Source organism: Cervus canadensis, chromosome 8 (assembly GCF_019320065.1).
Source record: "Cervus canadensis isolate Bull #8, Minnesota chromosome 8, ASM1932006v1, whole genome shotgun sequence".
Lineage (NCBI taxonomy): Eukaryota > Metazoa > Chordata > Mammalia > Artiodactyla > Cervidae > Cervus > Cervus canadensis.
This window is the reverse complement of record NC_057393.1, coordinates 5,320,302-5,334,545: the sequence shown is the minus strand read 5'-3', so window position 1 is coordinate 5,334,545 and position 14,244 is coordinate 5,320,302. Positions and strand designations below refer to the sequence as shown.

General features: G+C 47.6%; 1 protein-coding gene across 2 annotated transcripts in view; it reads left to right on the top strand.

Annotated features, from left to right (window-relative positions):
* The window catches only part of DOCK1 (dedicator of cytokinesis 1), a 546,616-nt gene that overhangs the window by 434,657 nt on the left and 97,715 nt on the right, over positions 1 to 14,244 (top strand). For both annotated transcript variants that reach the window (XM_043475106.1, XM_043475105.1), the window contains exons 31-32: positions 1,199 to 1,299; positions 13,004 to 13,062. In XM_043475106.1, the coding sequence (XP_043331041.1) occupies positions 1,199 to 1,299; positions 13,004 to 13,062 (160 nt within the window). The remainder of the gene's footprint in view (positions 1 to 1,198; positions 1,300 to 13,003; positions 13,063 to 14,244) is intronic.

The window sequence follows — 14,244 nt, the reverse complement described above, 5'->3', positions numbered from 1 at the left end:
TTGGTAGGCAGGAAAGACTGTGGCTTGTGAGGTCTGGGGTGGGCCACTGGAGACCCTTGTTCTGCTTCACCTTTTTCTGTTCTGTGTTTGTGTTTTGGGGCAAGTCTCTGAACCTCACCTGTGAGCTAAGGGGACCAGCACTTACCTGGTTCCCTGGCAACCAAGTGAGATGCTCTAGTCCTGAAGAAATGCCACTTCTGAAGAGTAGCAGATACATGAAGCCTTTAGCTGCATCCATGCTTAAAACTTTCCACTTATTTCTCTGGTAACTGAAGATGTCAGCTATTGTTAACACCTTATTTTTATGTAACTCTTTGTAATCATCTCATTTGATGCAATAATTATTGCCTTTGTTTATGATTCCCTGGTGGCTTAGATGGTAAAGAGTCTGCCTACAATGCAGGAGACCCAGGTTTGATTCCTGGGTCGGGAAGATTCCCCTGGAGAAGGAAATGGCAACCCACTCCAGTATTCTTGCCTGGAGAATCCCATGGACAGAGGAGCCTAGCGGGCTACAGTCCATGGGGTTTCAAAGAATCGGACACGACTGAGTGACTAACAATTTGACTTTCACCTCTGTTTGTAAATTAGCGACTGAACAACAACTGTCCTTGAAATATGAACTACTGGGTCTTTTTACATTGTTCTCAATCGTCTAGTGTTTATTTATATTTTCAGTATCATGAAAATGATAAATTATGGAAACCTACATACTGTTAGGTAAGGGGCTCCATAATACAATATTAATACGTGATTGACCTGAGATGTATTATAGCCACAGGCATTAGTTTCTGCAAAAGTCCCCCGGTCGGTAATATGTTAATAAGAGCTAACACGTGTTACATGATCATCACCACCGGTTCAGGACCGCTAGGGGCGCCCTAGGTATCTTTACTCCTTTGATCCTCCAGCAGCCCTGTCAGATAGGGACTGTTGCCGTTCCCGCTTTATCTGTGGAAACCAAGGCACAGAGAGATTGGGCTCTTTGCCTCAGTAAGTGGCCGAGCTGGTGGGACTTGAGTCCACAGTCAGCCCTGAACCACAATGTGGGTGGCTGGTCAGCCGTGTGCCCATGGAGGACACAGCTTGTAAACATCTCACAGGCTTGCGCTGGGCAAACACTAAATGTCTCGGAGCGTTTTTGAGATCCTGTATGAGTCAGTTCGACACCTTAGCATCTCCCCTTTTTGGTTTTCAGCTATGGAACAACTATTTTCACCTGGCCGTCGCTTTCCTCACTCAAGAGTCCCTGCAGCTGGAGAATTTTTCAAGTGCTAAGAGAGCGAAAATCCTTAACAAGTAAGTCCACGCAGCCCCGGATTCATGGGCAGGAGCCTGCAAGTCTATTTGCATTGTCTTCTCATGGCCTCTAAGCCAACTTGGTACCAACTGAGATGTAGTCATGGTGTAATGAGAGGGTGGTTTCAGATCATGAATTGGGTTGGCTTTTCTAACCCTGGAGTCCGGATTGAAAATTGCCGGATTCCTTCTGGTGGGTTGCCGGTCCCTGCTGTTCAAGACTGTTAGGGCCACACAGGATGGGAGTTTGGGGACGTAACTGCTTTTGCTGTGTGCTGTGAGGATGCCACGCCACGTGTGGTTTGCTGTGTGGCTCGATTCTCCAATGTTGCTTCAAACCAGGAAGCTTCTGATGGAAGCTATTGCACGTCAGCATTGTGGGATAGCCCATCATGCAGTGCTGAGTGGTCTGGGGTTCCTTCTTTGCCAGAGATGACCCTGGGCCTCTTCCAAGCAGGATATCTGAAGGGCTTAACTCGCCCTTTTATTATCCTAAGAGCCTCTCAGGAGCCCCAGGAAAGACAAGATTCCTACCTGGCTCTTTCAGCACTGTGTCCTGAATATCTCCTGGTCCAGGGTCAGAAAAAGAACCCTTGCGTGGGGTTCTTTGCAACCCTTGGGCACTCTGAGGACCTTTATCTTCTTTCTGCCTCAGTTTCACCATCTTCTCAGTTCTATGGGTGCTCAGAGGGAAGACAGTGAACCCTCATGGGGGATCTGTTCATCGGTACATCAGTGTTTCAACAGCACATCACGGTGCTGAGTCAGCCATCCCTGTTCATCATTTCGTGATCCTTCTGTGCCTGGGAGCGTGTGTCTCCCTCTTGGAGGTGAGGTTGGAATCCACAGAGCTCCAGGCAACAGTGGGGCCCAGTCTTTACCAAGCTCCCCGCACAGCCTTCCCTTAGAGATGCCTGTGGATAAAACCTATGTTTAAACCGGAAATCTGCCTGAAAAGAGCTGACGTCTCCTTCACATTTTGCAGAATAAAATAGTTTGATCCTGAGCATTCTCCAGCTCAGGGTGCAGCCCCTCTCTTCCTGGACCCCTTCCTTGCTCCTGCAAGAGCCTTAACGTTCAAGCTAAAGCAACGCCAGGAAGTGGGCTTTGGCCGCCGAAGGAGACGTTTGCTTCCCCATCATGCTGTACCTTCTGAGCTTCAGAGCCATGGAAAATTAAACACAGCCAGCTGCTGTCTGCCCTCCCTGAGCCGGCAGGGCCTCTGATCAGGCTTTTAGAATTCTCTGTCTCACAACCATCAGAGGAGAAATGCCGGATTTCCCCTTTGACATAGTCTCGTGGATCCCCCGAGGGAAAAAGGCCCCAGCATTCCAAAGGTGTCTTTGCAGCAGTGTCTCAGCTCGGGTGCAGCCTGAGGGGTCCCCTTCCGGGGCTGCCAGCGCGGTGTGTAGCCGTGGTGGGCCCCCGAGGAGACCACATTTCCAGCGTCTGTGATGAGCGCTCTTGGCCTACAAGGCTAGATGCGAGGCAGGTTCATCTGTGTGTGTTGCATTTTCCCTGCCTCTTGCTGCACCTTACACTTTACCATCCATGCAAGATTTTAATTTCTAAACAGCAAAACCTGCCTAAGAAATATTAGGAGAGCTTCCACATTGGTAAGTGACTATGCTCCAATAGAAGATAAAAAGGTTTTTTGTTTTTTTTTTTAAATGCGTGATTGAAGTAGAACCTGGAGTTGGCCTGTGGTGGTGCTCAGCCTCAGTGGTGAAGGTGGCTGAGTTGTTCACCAGAAAGCATCGTGCCAGCGAACAGGGGCCAGTCCCAACAGGGGCCATGGGGTCCTCAGGGGTGTGGCCCCCTTTCCAAGCAGAGATGCTCTGCGTTGTTGCAGCAGGAGGGAGTGTCCGGGCCTGGAGCACTTGGGACTTGGAGCAGGGCACGGGGGACCAAGTGTCACAGGGATTAACCCCCGTGGTCTGGGCGAGTGACTGGGTGCTGATGCCCAGCACAGCGGACATTGTAATGCAGGTGGCCACTTTTCTCTAGAAGAGCAGGCCAGGGGGTCTGAAAGTGGAGTTGTGTCCACCCGTTTCATCGCCTCTGACTATCTCCCCATCAGCCCGTCTGCTGCTGCCAGGTTTATGAATCCAGCCAAGGGCTTCACTGTGGAACCCACATGCCCCCGGCTGCTCTTCCTCTCTGCAGGCCCCTCAGCTTCTCTCATCTTCCTGATCGACAGCACTGTGGCCCAGAACAACGGAAAATGCCAGGATCAGAAGATCTGCCCGTCCGTTCCCTCCTGTTAAGCTGCGTGTCCTCCTGATGACCTAGGTTAGGGAGATAATTAGGTTATTTATTCCAGAGGCGTTCCCCGAAGCGCACGGGAGTAACGTAAAAGAACGGGCCATACCATGCGGAGCGCTGATTATGTCCAACCCAAACTGAGTACAAGATTTGGCAATGAACCACGAAATAAATAACCCTTAGGAATCAAAGTCCATAATAAGAACACTTAACTGACTCACCTTCAGACATCCTTGGCGCTAGTGACTCCTAACAAAGGACAGAGAAGTCGACAGAATGCTAAACCTGACCATCATTAATTCCCCCACCTCCATCCTCCTATGCACTTTATACATTCAGGGGGTCAGGATATTTTGAGTCCAATGTGAAAGAGCCGGCTTAGAATTAGCAGCCAGTGTGGACATTTTAGTCTGTGAGACATCATGTATCCTGGTGTGGACCATGGGGTGCTGTGACTGCAAATAGGCTTCTGTGTTCAGAACCAGCCTTCTTTCTGAGAGAGGAAGGGGTTCATGAATGGGCCTCCAGCAGATCTAAGCATAAAATGCTCATTTAAAACTGTCCACTGAGAGGGTAATGCTTGATGGGCAACCCCAGGTTGGTGCATGTGAACTCATCTGACTAATGTGTGTTATTCCCGTTACCCTCTTCCTCACTTGGTCCCAGAGTGTTTCTCATTCTTTTTTGGTTCGTTTTGTTTTAACTGTAGAAGTCTATCCTCAGACATCTGCCTGTTCTTAGAGGACAGGTTTCACTACTGGACCAAATACCATATTAAAAAAAAAAAATCATCATCTTTCCAAACACTGGGTTCTAAAACATTAGTGAGGAGTTAAGGTTATACACACTGCTGTACACACTACTTTTTCGGGAAACCAAAAGGAAGAATTACACGGTGTCAAGCCTTGCTTTGCATATGACCTAATCAGAAGCTGTGGTGGCTGCTGCTGCTAAGTCACTTCAGTTGTGTCCGACTCTGTGCGACCCCATAGACAGTAGCCCACCAGGCTCCCCAGTCCCTGGGATTCTCCAGGCAAGAACACTGGAGTGGGCTGCCATTTCCTTCTCCAATGCATGAAAGTGAAAAGTGAAAGTGAAGTCGCTCAGTCGTGTCCGACTCATAGCGACCTCATGGACTGCAGCCCACCAGGCTCCTCCATCCATGGGATTTTCCAGGCAAGAATACTGGAGTGGGGTGCCATTGCCTTCTCCGGAACCTGTGGTAGAGTGTTCCAAATTATAAAAGAAAATATGATGTTTAATTTGTGTTTGTGCTATTTTTTTCCCCCAAGAGGCTCAAATTATTGCAAATAAATTCACTATATAATAAGAATTAGAAGGGAACCAGAGGAGATAGACTCAACAAGCTGTAACCTGTGCCAAGGTCCTTTTGTTACGTGAACTGCTTTTGGCTTGCGTACATTAGTGATACTACATTCCTTTTATTTGAGGTATAGTTGATTTACAATAGTTTCTGGCGTATTGCAAAGGCTTGCTGGGACTTCTCCTTTGCCCTTGGATGTGGGATATCTTTTCTTGGTGGAATCCAACATTCTGCTGTAGACCCTTATTCAGCAGCGAGTTGTAATTTTGGAGTTCTCACAGGAGAAGATGAATGTTCTAAGTGAAAGATGGAGAAGCTCTATACAGTCAGCAAAAACAAGGCTGGGAGCTGACTGTGGCCCAGATCATGAACTCCTTATTTCCAAATTAAGACTTAAATTGAAGACAGTAGGGAAAACCACTAGACCATTCAGGTATGACCTAAATCAAATTCCTTATGATTATACAGTAGAAGTGACAAATAGATTCAAGGGATTAGATTGGATAGACCGAGTGCCTGAAGAACTATGGACAGAGGTTCATGACATTGTACAAGAGGCAGTGATCAAGACCATCCCCAAGAAAAAGAAATGCAAAAAGGCAAAATGTTTGTTTGAGAGGCCTTACAAATAGCTGAGAAAAGAAGAGAAACTAAAGGCAAAGGAGAAAAGGAAAGATATACCCATTTGAATGCAGAGTTTCAAAGAATAGGGAGGAGAGATAAGAAAGCCTCCTCAGTGATCAATGCAAAGAAATAGAGGAGAACAATAGAATGGGAAAGACTAGAGATCTCTTCAAGAAAATTAGAGATACCAAGGGAACATTTCATGCAAAAATGGGCAAAACAAAGGACAGATATGGTTTGGACTTAACAGAAGCAGAAGAGATTAAGAAGAGGTGGCAAGAATACACAGAAGAACTATACAAAAAAGATCTTCATGACCCAGATAACCATGATGGTGTAATCACTCACCTAGAGCCAGACATCCTGGAATGTGAAGTCAAATGGGCCTCAGGCAGCATCACTATGAACAAACCTAGTGGAGGTGATGGAATTCCAGCTGAGCTATTTCAAATCCTAAAAGATGATGCTGTGAAAGTGCTGCACTCAATATGCCAGCAAATTTGGAAAACTCAGCAGTGGCCACAGGAATGGAAAGGTCTGTTTTCATTACAGTCCCAAAGAAGGGCAATGCCACAGATTGTTCAAACTATGGCACAATTACACTCATCTCTGATGCTAGCAAAATAATGTGCAAAATTCTCCAAGCCAGGCTTCAACAGTACATGAACCATGAACTTCCAGATGTTCAAGCTGAATTTAGAAAAGGCAGGGGAACTAGAGATCAAATTGCCAACATCTGTTGAATCATTGAAAAAGCAAGAGAGTTCCAAAAAACATCTATTTCTGCTTCATTGACTACACCAAAGCCTTTGACTGTGTGGATCACAACAAACTGGAAAATTCTTAAAAGAGATGGGAATACAAGATCCCCTGACCTGCCTCCTGAGAAATCTGTATGCAGGTCAGGAAGCAACAGTTAGAACTGGACATGGGACAACAGACTGGTTCCAAATCGGGAAAAGAATACACCAAGCATGTATATTGTCACCCTGCTTATTTAACTTATATGCAAAGTACATCATGTGAAATGCCAAGCTGGATGAATCACAAGCTGGAATCAAGATTCTTGGGAGAAATATCAATAACCTCAGTTATGCAGATGACACTAACCTTATAGCAGAAAGCGAAGAAGAACTAAAGAGCCTCTTGATGAAAGTGAAAGAGGAGAGTGAAAAAGTTGGTTTAAAGTTCAACATTCAGAGAAGTAAGATTATAACATCTGATCATTTCATGGCAAATAGATGGGGAAACAATGGAAAAAGTGAGAGATTTTATTTTTGGGGGCTCCCAAATCACTGCAGATGGTGCCTGCAGCTATGAAATTAAAAGATGCTTGCTCCTTGGAAGAAAAGCTATGGCAAACCTAGACAGCATATTAAAAAGCAGAGACATTACTTTGCCAACAAAGGTCCATCTAGTCAAAGCTATGGTTTTTCCACTGGTCATGTATGGATGAGAGAGTTGGACTATAAAGAAAGCTGAGCACCGAAGAATTGATGCTTTTGAACTGTGGTGTTGGAGAAGACTCTTGAGAGTCCCTTGGACTGCAAGGAGATCCAACCAGTCCATCTTAAAGAAAATCAGTCCTGAATATTCATTGGAAGGATTGATTCTGAAGCTGAAACTCCAATACTTTGGCCACCTCATGCGAAGAACTAACTCATTGGAAAAGACCCTCATGCTGGGAAAGACTGAAGGTAGGAGGAAAAGGGGACAACAGAGGATGAGATGGTTGGATGGCATCACCAACTCAATGAACATGAGTTTGAGCAAGCTCTGGGAGTTGGTGATGGACAGGAAGGCCTGGTGTGCTGTGGTCCATGGGTTCTCAAAGAGTCAGACATGACTGAGCGACTGAACTGAACTGATATAGCAAAGTGGCTCAGCTAATTTTTTTTTCAGATTTTTCTTTCCATTATAGGTTATTGTAAGATATTGAATATATTTTGCTGTACTGTATAGTGAATCAGTGTTGTTTATCTATTTTATACAAAGCACTATGCATCTGTTAACCCCATACTCCTCATTTATGCCCCTACCCTGTCCTTTTCCCCTTTGGTAGCCCCAAGTTTATTTTCTGTGTCTCTTCCTATTTTGTAAATAATTTCATTTGTATTACATTTTAGATTCCACATGTAAGCAATATCCTATGATACTTGTCTTCCTCTGCCCGACTTCCCTCACTTAGTATGACCATCTCTAGATCCATCCAAACTGCTGCAAATGGCATCGTTCCATTATTTTTATGGCAGAGTAATATTCCATTGTAAATATATACCATATCTTCTTCTAGTGATGTGGGATTTTATTGACCATGATAAAACTTTATGCAGTGGAGGACACATCTGACCCTGTGTCTAGTAAGGCTTATTCCCATCAGTCTGGGGTCCCTCCTCCTCCTACCTCCCCAGAAGTTACCAGTCTTTCCCATAAAAACAAAAATGTCTTAACCCACCCATCATCTCCCCCAAGCTCCCTCCATGCCTCCCGTCTCTCCCCATCCTCCACCCGCTCCTGACTCTGGCTGCCAGCCAGCTCCTGTCTGAGCTCCCAGAACCCCGTCATAGGTTTTCCTTCTCCCATCTTAGCCTCTCTGCGCTGTTGTCAGACTCCTCCATCCAGCCATTCAGTGATGGAGCTCCTCAAGTCTTGATGATTCTGTTGTCTCCCCTTAAGACAGCATTTTTCAGTATCAGCCCTTGTGCATCTCAGCCCTTTGTTGGACCAGGCTAGCAACTTAACGGGCTGTTGTATTAATTTTTTTTAGAGCCATCTGCCATAACGTAACCATGAACACAAACTAAGCGGCTTGAAGCAACAGCAATGTATTGTCTTCCAGTTGCAGAGACCAGAGGTTGAAATCAAGGCATCAACAGAGTTGGTTCCTCCTGGAAGCTCAAAGGGAGCGAGCGCTTCGTCCCTGCCTCTCTCCTCCCTTCTGGGGGTGGCCCCGTCCTTCGCCGTGGTTGGGGCTCCTAACCGCATCCTTCGTGCCCCTCGGCTGTGCCTTCGTCTTCACACGGCCTTCCTTCCTGTGTCTGTGGCCTTAAAGGTCTCCTTTTCCTGATAAGGGTGCCAGTCGTTGGATTTAAGGCCTGCCCTGTCCTGCATGACCTCATGCTAACAGGATTACTTCTGCAAAGACGCTCTTCCAGACACACTCTCATTCACAGACAGCAGAGGTTAGGGTCTTAACAGATTTTTATGGAGGACACAATTCAACCCACACCAGCCAAGACCAACATACCTCTTTCTTTTCTTTTTTTTTTCCCCCACTGAAATAGAGTATAAGAAAGCATTAGAGTAGTAAAGTTAAGCGTTATTTCATGAAACTTTTGTGCACATATATTTATGTGTGTGCTGCTTAGTATATTTCTAATTTCAAGAAAATTTTTGAAATGTATCGATCTGCCTCTGAAGCCTTGGTTCACAGCACAGCCCTCCTCTTAAGGGGAAGGAGTAAGGCAAGCTCCCTGTCCTCCAGCCTCCCTGCCTTCTGTGGTCCATATACCCACCTGCCCCCCGCCACCCGCCACAGGGCCTTTGCACCTGCTGGTCGCGTCCCACCTCTGTCTGAATTACAGCTTTCCTTTCTCAAATCTTGGAGTTGACGTTACTCTCAGAGCGAGCTTCCCCCACAGCCAACCTGGACCCACTCCTCTTTTTCCTAACAAACCATGATCATGGCCCTTCGAGAAAAACTACATACACATACGTGCATGTCTTGGGCGACTGTTTAATGTCCATCTCTGCTACCATGCTACTAGGTCCCACACATCTGTGGATTGTGTCTCTTCTCCACATTATAGTACTGTTCCCATATTAGCTCTGTGCTGGCCTCCAGGACATATTCAGTAAATCATGAAGCAATGAGTGATGCTTGCTGAACACATTAATGTCAATGACCTTGGAAACCATGGGGAGGATGCTGTGAGGAGGCCCAGTCTAAGCTTCTAAAGGAAGGACCAGCCTGACTTCATTGTTTGCTCAGACAAACAAGGGCAACATCTCATTCTCCCCAAAGCCTGGGAGACATGCGTCGTGCCATCAATACCCCGATATCGTAGATGAAGAGACCGCAGGTCAGAGTGGTCAGGTGACTTTCCCAGTGTGCTCAGACTGGGGCTCGGTTTGCTGACCTCTCAGCTTGGACTGTCTCTGGTGGACATGCTGTTTCTGCTTCTTTGGGTGAAGATTCAGGATAGCAGGTACTGAGACGAGGCCATGGAGACCAGAGTCATGCTATTTTGGGTCAGAGCTATAGGCCTGGACGTGGGATCTGAGATCTACCCAGGCTCACATCTAAAGGATGCCTCCTGGGGGGCCCCTCGGACTGGCCTTTTCGAGGTGCCGATGCACCATGTGGGTGGGCACAGGGCGTCTGGGTGTGGTCGGAGTGCCTGCTGACCCCAGCTCTGCAGAGACGGGCGTGTCATTTCACCAGCCGGAATCTCTGCTTCCTCAGTGGGAAGGTGGCTGTGGGGACCTCTCTCTCCTCACCTGGTGGGCTTACCGCAAGAATTAGACGAAACACACGCTCCTTGAGGGATGGGACGGTGCGGTGCTGTGACTGGTGGATGCCTGCCTCTCTGGTCCTCAAGGTGTGGGCCGGGGGCAGGGACAGGGATCTGTGGGAGTCTGCAGACCTGCAGTCTCTTCTCCTCTTGCCCTGTGACCTTGGCCAAGTCATCTTGCTCCCCCGCCCCGAGGACTAGCTCTGTTCCCTCAACCATCAGTCTTCAGGATGGACTCTTATGAAGCCGAAGGCCGCCAGCTCTGGATCCCAGGTCCCCTACATTGTAGCTGTCTCTCCTCCTTGGGAGACGATATCCGAGTGGTTCAGGAATCCCTCCTAAGTTCTGGTAACAGCTGTGACTCCATTTGTGGATTAGGCTGAGATGTGTATGGATTCGTCAAAGCCTCCTGCTTTATTAAAGTTGGAGAAAAGATCAATCTTGCTGCCAGGGAGATGCGGTCCTGTCCTTCACCTTCGAGCTCTTTACGCCTCCTGTACCAGCCTCGCACTCCTGTGTCTTACTTGACTATTAAAACGGCATTTTTAGCATCCTTATCCAGGAGGCCTAACTCCCATGAGGGATATATGCTCAGATCTTTGCTCATCCTCCCTGTTCTCAAATACTTGTGAAGACGCCTCCTTTCCACAGAGAAGATGGTGAAGCGGAACTGATCAGTGTAACGCAAGCATCCTTGAGCCCACCCCCCCGCCCCCGCCAGCACTCAGCCAGCACTGGGAGCAGGGATGCTGTGTGGAGAAGCAGGGGCCGGGGCCGGCTCCCCTCTCCGGTGGTCCCTGCATCAACTCCATCACTGGATGAGGGCTAGAGACATCCATCGGGTCCCTCCTGGTGATCCAGACCGAAATGGTGACATCGCTACAGCTGGGTTACCTTTCTGAACCTCGGGGTTTAATTTGAATCAGTGTACGACCTGAGAGAGGGAGTTCGGTCAGGGCCAGGGAGGCTCGGACACTGATGGAGATCAGCCTGGCTTTCACCACTCGTGTTTTCCAAGAGCTACAGTTCCAGACTGGGAAGGAATGGCTTGGCAGTTGCAAGGGTCTTCAGAGCCTGTGTTAGTAACTGACAGCGCCCGCCCCGGGACCGGCTGTCGCCTCCTCTGGGCCTCTGGCTTCCCACTTCGCTGTGCTGCAGTCTGAACACCTGGAGGCAGGGGCTGGAGTGCTGGCATTCTTGGGGTCCTCCCTGCGATGCTGTGCTCCCCGCTACCCCAGACATGCGCTCTGCCGAGAGGCAGCTCATCCCCCTGGACAGCGAGCATCCCCTCGGCCTGGGGAGGAAGCATCTGCACTGGATGGAGCTCGATTTTCCCTCCCCGATCCTCCTCTCCTGGCAAATGCTGGGAGGATGGCCTTCCCAGTCATCACGCAGCCAACCGCCTCCTCACCTGGCCTGGGCTGCTGGGACCCCTCTGTCATTCCTAGGGGAGCAAAATGGGGATGAAAGACAGCTCTCTGAGCCTCAAAAGGAAGCACACTTTACTGGTGCTCAGATCGTGTGCTCCTGCGGTATTTTGGGGTGCCAACTAGATACCGAAGGGTGGCCGGGTCCCTGCTCACTGTATCTTGGTGGTGGGTGCAGACCCAGGCAGAGAGCCGCTCTCTCTCACCAAATTTACCTGCCCCAGTCGCTGGGCAGTGCTGCATTCACCTCGGAGGACCGGCTTGTCCTCGGAGGAAGGGTGGTAACTCTGCCCTCTCTGATCGGTTTCTCCATGTGTGCAGCCTCCTGGAACCTGTCCGACTGGGATGTTCCCAGGGTTGACTTCTCCAAGGCAAGCTGCCGACTGTGTTCATGTTTCTTGGTTGTGATGATCACAGGGTCTATAGTCCTTTCCTGCTGGAAGTGGCAGACAGGTGCTTGGGGCACACGGGACTCTGATGAAAGAGGTGGCATCAGCTGGGGCTGTTGAGGTACCAGCCCGATCTCTGCCTCTGGAGTCACAACTCGGTCATCCGTTATCAGAGCTTTTCTTCCCACGTCAGCTGACACGGGGATGCACGGGGCAGGCGCCGATCCACAGCTGCGACGCTGCAACACTGTGGGATAATTTTGCAAATTATTATTTTTAATATAATCAGCCTTTTCCTTAGGCAATAAAGGGAAACGTTAAATTGCTCACAAACTAATAAAGGTTTATCTTCTGAAGCATCAAATTCTGTTTACTCATGAAACACACACCCCCTCTGCTGACCCACTGGGAAGAAAATTAGCATTTATTTTCCCGGGGTAAACAAAAACAGGCGGAGGCGGGGAGGAATGTTTGTTGACATCTCTTGGTGTTAAGTCCTTCCTTACATTGAAAATGATGAAGAAGGATGGGAACTGGGAGCTCCACGGAAGAGGCCTTCCCGGGTCTGATTGCCTAAGACTCCAGGGCTTAAGTTAACATGTGAGGTTAATTTAAAATAACCTGTTTATTGTGTGCCGGGCTGTGCAATGTCATCTGGTGTCTGGTGCCTAGATGCTAATGATATGCATGCAAAGCAAACTCCCCTTCAGGCCCAGGGACCAGGTTCTCTTTCTCCTGCCTTGAGAGATTGAAGAAAGGAGAGTAATTTCTCTGCACCGTCTCCCCCATGTTTCCAGAGAGGAGAGGACCTTATGTAATCCGTGGTGATGGGAAAGCGAGGTTTTCGGCTGAATTCCTCCTCCTGCAGTTCCTTTCAGGGGCAGAAGAAGTTGATGCTTCAACACCCTCTTTATCGGCCTCAGGGATGGGGGACTTTCGTTGCACGTAAAAATAATCCAAGTCTGGACTTCCTGGTGGTCCAATAGGTTAGGACTCTATGCTTCCAGGGCAGGGGTTGCAGGTTCAAAAACCTGATCAGGGACCTAAGATCCTTCATGCCACATGGTGCCGCCAAAACTAAAACTAAATAAAAATAATCCAAGTCTGACGTTCAAATGCTCCATGGAGTGACTCAGTGCTTTTTCTGTCACTGGTTTTCAGGTACGGAGATATGCGGAGACAGATTGGCTTCGAGATCAGGGACATGTGGTACAACCTCGGTGAGTAACGGGATTTCAGGGCATCGCAAGTGAACATCGTGAGTCAGTGGTGGGCAGTGACGCTGGCCCCGTCTGTCAACTTTGTGATATCTTAAAAATCCAAACAACTGCTGGCTACCTTTTGCAGCTAGTGCTTTCAGGGAATAAGAGATGGGAGACCGCAGTAAGGGGAAGCAAATCTGATTGTGGAGGAAACAGAAAAGTCAGTAGTGCGCCTTCTCTCATGTCAGGCGAGCACAGGTCTGCCTTGGAATGCTCGCTCCTGGGTGTCACTTCCGTTTCCTCCGTTTTCCATGAATCAAACCATGTGGCTCATCCTACTGGCATGCATGCCATCACCTACTGTATTCAGTTTCACACAATCTACCTTCAAAGGGGTTTATTTCCCAGCTCAAAACTGGGCTCTGTCTTTAGGTGGTGGTAGGATGAGTACCTGTGCAGCCCAAGCAATCAGGGCTATGTGTGTTTAAGATGAGAAATGAACATAGGCTTTATCACTATAAATTCCCTCTAAGTGTTGCTTTTGCTGCCTCGCCAAGTGTTGGTATGCTGTGTTTTCATTTTTCATTTGTCTCAAGATAATTTTTGATTTCCTCTTTGATTTCTTCTTTGACCCATTGGTTGTTCAGGAGTGTGGTTTTAAACTTCCATGTGTTTGTGAGCTGTCCAGTTTTCCTTCTGTTACTGATTTCTAGCTTTATTGTGGTAGGAAAAGATGCTTGGTATGATTTCAATATTCTTAAATTTGTTAGTGGTTTTGTGACCTGACGTGATATATCCTCAGGGGCTCCTTGGGCACTTGAGAGAAATGTGTATTCTGCTGCATCTGCTAGATGAAATGTTCTGTCTATGTCAGTTAGGTCCATGATCTATAGTGCTGGCAAGAAAGATCTCCACTAAACAACTGAGCGTTTACACTTCAAGGACCTTAGAAAACAAATAAACAAAAACTTAGAGTCTGCAGAAGGAAGGAAATAATAAGGATTAGGGCAGAAATAAACAAAATAGAGGACAGGAAAATTCATTAAAATTAAGAGTTGGACTTTTGAACAGATAAACTCGATAAACCTTTAGCTGGATTACTAAGAAAAAAAAGAAAGGAGACACAAATAAATAAAATCATAAGTGAAAAAGAAAACATTAAAACTGATGCCACAGAAATAAAAGTGAGCATATGAGACA